At 40.5% G+C, this 12,204-nt stretch overlaps 2 protein-coding genes across 3 annotated transcripts; both read left to right on the top strand.

The window, feature by feature from the left end:
• Window positions 1–1,117: 1,117 nt before the first annotated feature.
• LOC145710665 (uncharacterized) lies at window positions 1,118–9,823 on the top strand. 2 transcript variants are annotated; one of them, XM_081788461.1, is made up of 12 exons: window positions 1,118–1,257; window positions 2,637–3,085; window positions 3,339–3,398; window positions 4,080–4,165; window positions 4,519–4,783; window positions 4,828–4,901; window positions 5,177–5,277; window positions 5,323–5,438; window positions 5,598–5,775; window positions 5,821–6,016; window positions 6,075–6,371; window positions 6,416–9,823. In XM_081788461.1, the coding sequence occupies exons 2-12, from the start codon at window positions 2,773–2,775 to the stop codon at window positions 6,620–6,622; spliced, it is 1,893 nt and encodes a 630-aa protein (XP_081644587.1). In that variant the 5' UTR covers window positions 1,118–1,257; window positions 2,637–2,772; the 3' UTR covers window positions 6,623–9,823. The 2 variants fall into 2 exon arrangements, with proteins under 2 accessions (XP_081644587.1, XP_081644588.1); XM_081788462.1 differs by lacking the exon at window positions 3,339–3,398 and having other exon boundaries at window positions 2,637–3,091.
• Window positions 9,824–10,250: 427 nt separating this feature from the next.
• On the top strand, window positions 10,251–12,196 carry LOC145710620 (CDK5RAP3 protein homolog). Its single transcript, XM_081788410.1, has 7 exons — window positions 10,251–10,583; window positions 10,633–10,864; window positions 11,023–11,337; window positions 11,383–11,442; window positions 11,535–11,639; window positions 11,684–11,844; window positions 11,889–12,196. The coding sequence occupies exons 1-7, from the start codon at window positions 10,251–10,253 to the stop codon at window positions 12,084–12,086; spliced, it is 1,404 nt and encodes a 467-aa protein (XP_081644536.1). The 3' UTR covers window positions 12,087–12,196.
• Window positions 12,197–12,204: the final 8 nt, after the last annotated feature.

Genomic DNA, 12,204 nt, shown 5'->3' with positions numbered 1-12,204 from the left:
ATTTTTCATCTTTGACCGAAAATCGCTTTGAATTTTTGTGTTTTTCAATAAAATCAAATTTTTGGTCAAAAGTTCAAATTTGAAATTTCATCTTTTGACCAAATTCTTGTTAATTCTAAATGGCAGCCCTCCAAAATGAAAAAGAAAACGATTCTGATGGATGTTTTGTTTCCTTTTTCTTCGATTTTGATCGACGTGATCGTCAAGAAAAAAAACGAAGCAGCTCAGTAAGTCAAGGTCATTGAGCTCGAGTGCCATCGGTTGGCGCCGAGCCATCAACCACCCTCTATCTTTCTCGCTCTCTCTCTCTCTTTTTCCTTCTCCTTAACACGGGCCCGTTGTTCTGACTTTTTTTATCAGGCGTTTATTTTTGCTGTTTTTGGCGAAAAATGGTCTTTTACCTTTTTCAAGATTAAAAAAATACTTTAAATTAACCTCCAAAATAATGAATTAGAGAATAAAAATTTCTGACGACCTCTGTCTAAAACCTGAGTCAGGATTTGAACAGGCATAAGTTAAAAGTAGCGGCCTTTTAAAACGAAGCCGCGAAGTAGCTTAGCCATAATTAATCAGAAATTGATGATGATAGTAATTTAAAAAGCCGCGTCTAAATAGCACAACCCTGACTCAGGTTTTGTACACAGGCTGCCGTCCCAGAGAAGAGCTGTGAGAAAGAAGAAGAAGTGGCTGGCCGGCTCTTCGTTGGGGAACTCTTGAAACTCCCCGAGGCCGAAAAGAGAAAGCAAGAAAAATATCGAAAAAACACGCGATCATTTTTTGGTCGAATTTTTTGATAGATCTTAGAAAAAATATAAATTAGATAAAGAAAATGAAAAATTTAAATTTTTGAAATATTATTTTTTTTCTCAATAATTTTTTTTTTTTGAAAAAAAGACGCTTTTGACGCCGAAAACATCCAAACACGCCCCCGACCATTTGAAGCGCCGCACTTTTTTTTCACAGTAATTTTGAAAAAAAAGACGCCTACTACTGAGAGTGACCCTTTTAAGGCAATCAAACTTTTCAAACTCAGACTCTTCTTCTTTTTTTATTTCACAGGAGTTATGTAATCGAGCAAACCGCGACGGGGCGCCCAGCTCGAGAAAAAAAAACTCAAGAAAAAAAACAACTAAAATGAAAATGAAGAAACAGAAAAATAGACCGAGAGCTGAAATCCTTATCTTTTCGTTTTTCAGAGACGTAATTTGGTATTCGGACGAGATCGGGCGAAAACCTGCTACTTTGAATATTAACCAGGTGAGTTTTTGAATTAATTTTCGAATTTTTAATTGCTGAAAATTTTCTAAATAAGGGGGTTGAAAAGAAAATATAAACTTTAACGAGTCTTTTGACGCTCTTTCTATTTACAGTCGATAGTACTAAGACAAAATAAGGGAATAACCGTCAGATAAAAAAAGAAGGCTCGAATCAACATTATCTGATTTTTATAAACGAATGGTTCAAGATACCAGACTCAAGAATAACTCCTTCTTTTTATTAGACTTTTCATGTCTACATTACAGTAAATAAAACTCCAGAAATATGTCGCGGCTTTTTTTCAATTTCAACTAAAGCCTACCATTGAGCCCCTTTGGTCCAGAAATGGGTTAAAAAGCCCAGCTTTGGTGATGAAACCCTTCGGTTCCCATGATTCGTAGTTGCCCCAGACAGTAATTTTGGCCGGCCAGACAGAAAAGCCAAGACAATGGGAAATCGATAAAAAACGAATAGACACGGAGAGAAGTGAACAATCATTCCCATGTTGAAAGAAATATCTGATTAAAATATATTGGCTCGTTCGCAGAGTTTTTCTTTCTCCTGTGTCAATAAGCTATATCGATCCGTTTTTTTTTCTCTGGTGTCCAGGGACGTGATAGCTAATTCAAATTCCTCCGCAAAAAAAAAAAACTCAAAAGAGAAACAAGCAAAAACGAAGCTAGAAATAGAAATCGAAAAATCGAGAAATAGAGAATTTCAGATTCGAATTTGAATTCCAATTTTGAAGATTAAAAAATTGACTTAGTTTTCTGATTGATTTACAGATCGTTTCGTAATAGAGTCAATATTGAATTGAACATTATGCAACGCGAAAATCTCTATAGCGAAAAATACGTCACTTCCAGAACATCGAAATAATAAATAGTGACGTTGCCAGAGAGTTTTGCTTGAAATGGCGGTAGAAAGCCTTGAATTCTAGTTTTTCAAGAGCTACGGTGAAACTTTTTACGAGCTGTAATTTATCTATTTCTGGCTTACTAAGTTTCAGACTTGCAAAAAAGAGGATATTTAAAGAAATGAGCAACGATTTCGGCAAATTGTTTGTTGCCAAATAAAAATGACAGATTCAGAAAAGAGAGGGAGATATGCACACACTTAAAATTTGACCTGCTTCTTTCTGACCCAATTTTCTTTATCATTTATCCATATATTCAAATTGCAGATAATAGTATTACAGTAACTACTGTGCCGCAAAGCTTGCTTGGCGACCTGCGTAAAAACCTGAGTCAGGGTCTTGGAAAAAACTTCAACGAAAAATTGCTATTCATTAAAGCTTTTTCAGGACCCTGACTCAGGTTTTGCACACACGTTGCCGAGCGTGGACTTTGAGGTCCTGAACTAACCTTTGTCTTTTTCAGAGCTGATGAAGATTGCACTTCTGATCGATTAAAGAAAACGCGCAAAAACGAGAAAACTGCAAAGTTGAAAAGCGAGAGATTGAGAAACTGCGAATTCAAAAAAAGCGAAAACTTGAAAGTCGAAAAAGCGAAAAAGATGCAACTTGCAACGAACAACGAGCAACCGTCCTACAACAACAACAACGCACTGTTGATGCCCAATCATCAAGCGCAAACGCACGAGAACCACCCTCCTCATCAGCAGAGCCAGCATCACTTGGCAGCGGCGAATGGCACTAGTGACTTGCCACACTCCTCGTTGTCTTCCTCGATGAGTCCGATGATGAGTCATTCCCATCTTTCATCGCCGGTGCGGCAGAATAGAGGAGACTCCTCGCCCGGCTCACCAGGAGCGGGAGGCTCGGCTGATCGCAAGAATCGAACCGTCTCGTTCAATGAAAGCCGCTCAGGAAACGGTGAATAATAATAAATCGTTTGTTATGTCAATCCTGTAGTTCCTACTTTAACAGTCAGTTTATCTTGTCTAAACTGGCGACTTTGACTACTGGCAAGTCGGAAATAGAGGTTGGAGCGGTCGAACTTGAAGCTAGTATAAAAGCTCCCTAGACGCGTCGAAATGGGTCTATCTTCTTGGCCCGCGCGTCTAGGGCCTAGCGGTATTGAGCTCACATTCTCAGTCTTATATTTTGACCGTAAGGATAGCCCGATTTCTGACACCAGCGGAAGGGCAAGGACGTTTCGTGGCCAAAAATTTATCGCAAGGTGAATTTAAATCCATAACGCTGGTGGTTGCTTATTTAAACAATTACGTACTCAATTCGCGCTTTTCTAAGAAAAGTAATTGCATTCCAACAATCGCATAAGTCAACAACCCTTAAAATCATTCATCCCCCAATAATGACTCTTAAAATTTGCTGAACCAGCAAATAAATCGACTTTCTTTTCTTTCAAAGCAGCCTCTGTAGAAAACCTGAGTCCATTTACTAAATCTCATGGGTTGGAAAGAAAGAAACTCGCTTCATTTCCTGGTTCTGCAAAGTTGGAGTCCCAAATTCTTTTCTCCCAATCTGGGAGAAAATCTTGGGACTCGTCCTTTCGTAACTCATGTGGGAGGAAAACAAAGTAACATTCAATCCACGCACACATGCTTCTTTGCTATCACGCCTCATCCTTTCATATTTTGGCATCCCATGTTTACCTCAAAATTGCTCCCCCTTTTTTGGATAAAAACGCGAAATTTTATGGCTTCGCTCGCGGGGTGAGCCCGCCAGTTTCACGCCCGGGTGACTTTGAGTTTCAGTTCCACTTCTTAGTGGAGCTTGACCGGGATTCGCCCTGCTACTAGCTTGTTAATTAATGATTACTTAAAAACCAACTGATAAGCCGGGTGAAAGTCAGACGCAACAACACTCGCCATTGTTGAGTTAACATTTTTCCTTTCAGTTTTCAACTCGCTGGATCGCCGAGAGACGGACAGAACGGTTCCTAGACAGCAGCAAGTGCAGATTGTTCGCAAAACGGCCGAGAAGGTACTTTATTTTATTGAAATTTAAGATACACAGATCTCAGAAATTACCAACTAGCATTCTTATTTTTTATTTGAATTTCGCGGAGGGGCGAGTTGTATTTTTGGCGCAAGGTGCGTATTGAATTGGATAATTCAAAGCCGCTTATTGAGGGCTAGGGCGGGTTTATAGATGTCAGCAACTCACGTAGGCATGACAAAATCGGCGTTAATAAATTTTGGCCCGGGATAAAGTGCTCTCCTTGCTCGCTGGAGCAAACATGGCGCTCCTTTGTCTTTTCTGTTTTTTCTTTTCTTTTGTCACTCAAGAAAGAGAGTGTCTGTCTCATCCAAAAAGGCTGCTAAATTAAAATTAAGGTGCTGCCACCCCCGACACAGGTGGTGCGGCAAGCGAGTCCGGTCGAGCAGCAGCATCAACAGTACGGGCAGAATCAGCAGAGCCTGCTTCAAGTCGCCAACTCGGGCAGCGCGGAGAGCAGCTTCCGACCGCGCGCAGTCACCGCGCCATCGATGACGACGAAGAGGCGCAAAGAAGTGAACCTCGATTACAAGCGCAAGGAAAACGAACGCCGCGAGCAGAGAGAGATTGAATACGCGAATGCAAGAGCCGGTAACCAGGACGGTGAGTTTTACCGACGATCTCTAGAATCGAAGGCTGTTTTTCAGAATCGCTTGATGAGCAAAGCGATAGAACGCAGAACAATAAGTACCGGTTCGCATTCAAGAAGAACAAAATTAAGGTAAGCAACAGTTTCAAGATTCGTAAATAGAAATAGTCTTTGTTGAAAATTTACTTGGTTTTCTTTGAAAATGACAAACGAATTCTGCATTTAACGCTTTGAATTTGACATTCAGGCTCTAGAAATATATTTCTTTGAATATTTGGATTAGAATCTATCTTCTGTAACTCCCAAGAATTCCCAATTTATCTAAATCATGAGTAAAACAGCCAAATCAACGACTATTCTCTTATTAGAAATTATATTATCAAGGAAGGCTCACCTCTTATTTTCAGGAGAATAAGGAAGACTTCTCGCAGCCGAAGGCTATGCCGAGATCTAGCAGGAAAAAGATGGACGGTGGAGTCTCACCGACGCGCGAGTTGTCTGCACAAAGGTACTGCCTATTCTTCTTTCATCCCTTTTTGATCGCTGTTTGTAGTGCACCAACAGAGGATCATGAAATCGCAAAGTTGAGAAATCGCTCCGCCTCGGCGTCGAGCAATTCTGATTTGAAGAAGAAGCGAACGAGAAGGCGACGGGGACGAAAGACAACGGGTAACATATCCTATATATTTGCCGCTAATGCATGTTCTGTTGGTCCTGTGGGTATGTGTCGAATACGAAGCACACACATTTACAGCTTCCATTTACTCCCATTTATTCATTTATCGAAATCAAGTTTTTGAAAGTGTTCTTATCCTTGATCCTTTCCAGGAAATGGCCAAGACGAAGGACAAGTCTCAGAGCTGACGATGGAAGAAGCCATCAATTGGATTAGACAGGACGCGCCACCAATCGCTGACGTCTATGACCATGAAGCTCACGCTAGAATCGAGAAGGAACATGGCTGCGAGGTGAAAATTGTTAACGGAACAACCTACTTTACTCCCAGGTAAATCACGCTTGGAAACGTATTAATTAACATTTAATTCCTTAGCACTGATCGAATGCAATATGGGCAAGTGTCATCTCAAAGTCATTCGAACGAGAATGACTTTAGAGGCCACTCTCAATGGAGGAGTCCGGATGATGGACGATATCCTGAAAGTAATTCGGCGACGACGCAGTACGCGGATAGATTCAATAAGAACATTTATTCTCAATCCGCGCCGCTTCAACCAAGGATTGTCAAGGTAAGCCCTTTTACTAAAAGGCTTTTAGAGTAGGTTGATCGTAATATTGTACTTGCAGGGAGAAGTGAGCTCAACGAGCCACGACTACAAGGCATTTGGCGATAAGCTACGAACGATCTGGGCGCAGCAGGACACGAAAAGTAAGAAGGATATCTGGGACGATCTTGGCACTGGCAAGCTGGCGAACGAATCCGTCCTATCAGTGATTGACTCTGAGCCGAAGACTTCTGCGAAGTCTTCCGTGCCAGACCGGTCGATTTGGTCGAACGGGCCAGCGAGCACTTTGGAGAGCAACGCAAGTCCACCCAAGCCGATAAGGAAACCCAATGTGTGGGAACCGCGTCCGCAAGAACAAGTAAGACCCCAAAGAATCAACAAGCAAACTCATCGCTCGTTCAGGCTGGCAGTTTTGGTTTCAACAGTTTCGAGCGCGAAGCAAGCCCAGTAGACTACTTCAATTCGAGCAAGTTTCATCCCCGCATGGACGTGCTCTCCCTGGACACACGTGACAACGACGAACTTTCCTTTCATTACGACCAAGCCAATATTAATAGTAACTTGAGCAGTGTCCCTTACAGCCCCTTGACTCGGATTTCCTCTGGCTAAAAATTACAAAAAAACAGTGCCCAAATTTCCAGCTTTCTTTTTTATCTTACTACTCGCGTTAAATTTAAACAAATCCAACAGAAACAACTCTCAAAAAATCTATCTAAAATTATTCCAGTGAAGTTATTTTAAGTTTTATTTTTCATTTTCCAAAGTTTTAATTTTCAAAATTACGAGTTAAAAAGTCCAATTCAATTTTCAATTTCAAACTTCAGCAACTACTTCGTCAACACTCTATCAAAAGGTCAAATTCGAAAAAATCTTCCTCAAAAAAATTAAGAAAGCAACAAGTTTTGTTCTCAAGCTCCGCATTTGTTCCCGGCTTGAAAACATTTCCGTGTCTTCGTGTTAACTCCTTTCTCTCAAAAAGCTAGGGTTAGATCACTTTTTAAGTTAAACATAATTTCATTCGTGCTCAAACAAACTCTTCTGGATCGCCTGCAACAATCTGTTTTAAAACCTAAAACCTGCTAGGATAGTATTCGCGACTCAACCCATCTCAAGATGCCCGGCTTCGAAACTACGATGTAGCCACGGGTCGGGCTCTTGTCAATTCAACTTTCTAGAGTACTAGGGCCCCGTACAGTCTATCAGAAAAATCCTCTGATAAATCAAAAAAACAGTTTCTTCACAGTTTAGGGCTCCCAGGAACCAACATTCTATTTTATTATTATTATTATCTATTTATTGCCTATTCAAAAAAACGAACTTTACACAACGAAAAAACAAAGTAACATGTGTCCGGACCGGTCGGAACGGCCTCACCTCTTGTCGGGCAATCCACGCCACTCCCGCGCATTCATCTTTTCGCTTTTCTCTTTTTTTTGGTCTAAGTGACATCATGGAAGACTAATTCGCATATTCAGAGGCGGTAAATTAGCGCACTAAAATCAAGTCTTTTTGCACTAGTCTTACCATTTCTGAAGTTACACTAAGCAGGTCTTGGCAGCCTGTGTGGAAAACCTGAGTCAGGATTTGAAAGAGCTTACGCGGCTTCATCAGTCTTCAGCTCTTTCAAATCCTGACTCAAGTTTTCATCACCGGTTGCCGAGCCCTTGCACTAAGTCACTCCTAAGATACACTAGAGCAAGTACTAAAGTAAAAGCGCTAGAAAGAAACTGAAATGCCGGCAATTTTAACACAAAAAGACATTGAGAGTTAGCCGCAATTTTATATTTCATTCCTAACAAAAAAAAACGACTCCAACCCTTTTTTTCCAAAATTGAACTTCAAAAAAGAATTTGGTGCATGTCTAGTTTTTAAAAAAGCTCAATGTAAAGCTGCGGCCCGTTGATTGCTCGACAAGTGTTCCGACCACCTTGTGACAGGTGCCTTAACTACGAGTTCCCTCTGTAGCAAAACAATTTCTGATTCGTTCAATTTTACATTATTGATTCGGTCTTACTTTACAGGGGCACCTACTGTGCAGCCCGAGTGTGTGTCACAGTAACTACTATTGCTGCTTTACTTTGCATAGATTTATCCCGTCTATTATTTGACAAGTGGCGATAAATACCGACTTATTATCTACAATAAATATTACCTCTTCAAATAATCGAATGGCGATGGCTTTGAATCTATCACTACTTAATAGATATAGAATGTCCAGAACTAGAATTTTCAAATTCGAAAATCGAAAAGTGCCTTAGTTAGGATTTAAACCAAATAACAAAAAAGCAAACCAAGCACTACCTGACTAGGAATTTATTTAGGAAGCTAGACTCGGCGACCTGTGTAGAAACCCTGACTCAGGGTCTTGAAGAAGCTTAGAAATACTGAATCCCTGACTCAGGCTTTCTACACAGGTTGCCGAGCCCAGTTAGGAAGACAGAAGCAAATATACAAAGTCGAGTGTACATTGATTCGATTTCAATTTCGCTGTACATCAATTTACTGAGTTTTTAAAAATGTTGCTTATCCGATATAAAAAAGACCTCCTCTCGAGAAACAGGGCCAATTCACGTAGCTTCTCATTCAACTTTTCTTCAAGCCTTGATGCGATTTTTTAAATCTACTAACTAGTTAGTATCTCTTTTTATTTCCATTTTCGTTATTTTTTTTACTTTGCGCCTCTAAAATCTAAACCGGGCAGTTACTACTTTTTGAAAATTGACGCATCTGACGAAGCAAAAACAAGTGCCAGTTCTTCTTTCCGAAACACGAGCACAGTTATAATTTCAAGAGCCAAGCCTTTATTTAATTAACAAACACGGTTTACCTAAATCTAAACTTATTAGATCTTATTACCGAGTCGGACCTCGCTGAATTCAAAAAAAAATTGCATCCAAAATCGAAAATTTCAAAATTCTTAAATTCCAAAATTATTTTTTTTTCTTTAGATTCCTCCGTTTTCTTTACGTTCTCTTGTATATTTTCGTTTTAGTATTATTTTCAACCTCTCCTTGTTAATCTTTCAGTTTGACAAACAAGCTTTCCATCCCATTTTTAAGTTTAATATTCCCGAAAAGTAAATTCCAATTTTAAAAGAAACCGATTTTTATTTCCAATTTTCAGTTGAGCCAGCATTTTCATTTCGCTAAATCTGGCCAAATTTAAGTTCCCAGTTTTAAGTTTCCCCGTCCTACAGTCAGTAGCCGCCCCTACTGTAGCTCGCTTTGCAACAACAACATCTAGCCTCTCTTCGAGTGCTTTTTTGTTTTTAATTTTAAGTTCAACTGTTTCAACTTTCTTCACCAATCTGCTGTAGACTCAATTTCAAAGTATTAATTTTCCTATCCTCTCTCTCTCTCTCTTTCTCCCTCTCTCTCACTTTTACTACCTGTAGGCTGGATATTGAGTGAGTAGTTTTTCATTTTACTTGTTTAGGAGAGCAAAAAAAAAACTCGAGAAAGCGGGGTGCTTTTTCTTACTGCACCTTGCCGATTCTCTTCCTTGATTTCTCTCCCTTTCTACAGCTGTTTCGTTAATTTTTTTCTTTTCATTTCCGATTCATACCTGTTTTTACCTTGCTCCATTTTGCGCTGATAGATAATTCCGTTTCCGTAACAGAAAGAAAAATATAAAAATTCAAGAGCGTTATCCGTGATAGGCTTTTCGATTTTAGCTCCCAAGTTAAAAAAAAGAAAACAACACTCTTCGCCTTTTCTTGTTGGTTCAGGATATATTCAAAGTGGCTGGTTACCAGACTGGCATATGTCGTTTGTAACCGATTACCATAATAAAGTAATTAAATGCACCATTGTTTCTTCCTTTTTCTTGCAGAGAAGATTGAGTTTCAGCAGGAGTTTTTGAGAGCAGACGATAGTAGAGCATAGATTACATACAAATATACTGGTACTCTCATTTCTGAAGGGCTTTCCGAAGATTTTCTACTAAAACTTGAAAAGCCGCTTGCGGGATATCTGGGCTCGCCAACCAGTGTTTAATACCTGAGTCAGGGTTAGGGTTATTCGACCTTCTCAAGGACCCTGACCCAGCTTTTCTACACAGGGTGCCGAGCCCAGACAGCCGCGCGTTTCTCAATTTTTAGTGACAAAGGCAGAAATTTAGTCAGTCAGAAATGAGAACCGCGGTAAATCTTATTAAAAATTGTTTATATTCTCGCATCATTGGTATTTATTGACTATTTTATGTTGAATTCGTCGCTGATAAATGTATTTTTTAAAGAATGGTTAGTGACATGGATAAATCCATCGATATCGCAGCAGGAAAGATCTTCGACTGGCTGCTAGACAGGCGACATTGCAGCGCAAAATGGGAGAAGCGCGTCTTGCCAGCTCGGGAAGCAGCGAAAGAACTCGAAAACGAGTTCGCCGATGACCCGATCTACAAAGAACTGATGAGTAGCTTTGGCTATAAAAGGAGCAGGGACGAGCTAGACTTTGTCTTCTGCAGCGAGCTGCTTCGACGAATGGAAGAAAAAGACGGCAGCGCCGGATGGACCGGAATCGGAGCCAGCAATCGCGTCAAGAAATGGAGCTCCGTCGTCTCTTCCTACCAGGTTTCTTTCTTCAACCTTTCGTTCGTTGATAATTGAAAGTTTTTGGAAGAAAGAAAACGCACATTGGGCCGAGTGTGCGACCAGCCTGACGCGTCTCTTGCAGAAGGAGCTCGTCTCCATCGAACGGAACTCCCAGAAGATCTCACAGAAGCAAGACGAGTGTCTGAAACGAAACGACGCTCTATTGAAATCGGCAGCTTCTTGTCTTACTCGTTACAAAGAAGCATGTAGCAAGCTATCTGTCGACTCTGCGCATCCGATCAAGCCGCAAATCCTTAAAGGTAAATCCGAAAACCATAACTTCAGGTCAGTCTTGAATTCTCAAATTAAAATAAACGAATCCTCCTATTGGATTTCTATAAAATGAACCTGCATGAGTAGCCTCAGAAGGACCTCGCAATTTTTGATAATCTAAGTAAATGTCCCTAAAAAATTCTAGAGCTCCATTCGATGCCGGAAAAGCTCCTGTCAATCAGCGAAAAGATCGCTTCCTTGGCAGAAGTTCGCGAATACTACCTCGACTTTGCTGCGAAAAGTTGCCAGCTAGAAATAACGACGCCATCTCTCGATGCATTGAAGTTGATCGGTGAGAAACCGGCCGCCACGGTCTTCGAATATCAGGAAGGACGAGCGCCGTCAAAAATCATCAGAGACGTGAACAGCGAGGTCTATCAAACGGACTTCGATCTGGTGGAAGAAGTCGAAGTCGAGGACGTTGAGTTTGAAATTGAGATGATTGAGGAGTTCGAATTAGGTACAGTCGTCATTTTATTGTTCTTCTCAAGATTATTTTTTATAGAAGAAGAGGACATTGAGATTGAAGAGGAAAGTAATGGAGTTCTCGTCAATCAAACTACAGGAACGCGATTTTACAAATGAGCCTTTATTTATTGTATTGATTTCTCCAAGCGACTTTTTGGTCATTCTTTCATATGAATATCGCTATCAAAGTGGCCAAAGGAAAACTGGCTCTTTACTTGATCGAAGACGCGGAAATACGCCAGAGTTTAATGGACGACATCGCGGAGCTAGAAGCATTTTGCTATGGCAGACAACGTTGGATTTCTTCAAAACTGATGATTTTGATTTCATTCTTTTAGAACTTGCCAGCGGCGAGGAACTAGCGAAGATGAACAATTGGGCGAAACTGATTGCGCAGATTGAGGCGGAGCTTGCTTCTCCTCAGTTGCAAAATTTCTTCAAATTGAGTGAATTTCCAGAAACAGCCGACAAAATCGTCCACGACTTGGAAGTTCACAAGGTACCAGTTCTCTCCTTGACGTTCCCTTCTCATCCCTTTTTAAGATTTCCGCTAGCAAGCGCGAAAACGAAGCGAAAACGGCGCTAAAGGAACGCGAAGAGCTGATAGAAGAGGGAAAACGACTCCAAGAAGAGAAAAAGTGCGTCTTGTTCCGAATTAATGCGTTGAAAAGTTTCATGGAAAAAGCCCTGTCAGATCATTACTCTGGTCGGACGGTTCGAATAACGGGTTGTAGAGTTTAAAAATATACTGCTGTTGTAACTTACACATTTTCTTCATCCTTTTTCTGTGAATAGTGCTCAGCCAAGTTCATTTAATTCAGACGTGCAATCGATTAATTTAAAAGAATAAAAAAGTGGT

Source organism: Oikopleura dioica, chromosome XSR, assembly GCF_907165135.1.
Source record: "Oikopleura dioica chromosome XSR, OKI2018_I68_1.0, whole genome shotgun sequence".
NCBI lineage: Eukaryota > Metazoa > Chordata > Appendicularia > Copelata > Oikopleuridae > Oikopleura > Oikopleura dioica.
This window is presented reverse-complemented; position numbering and strand designations above follow the sequence as displayed.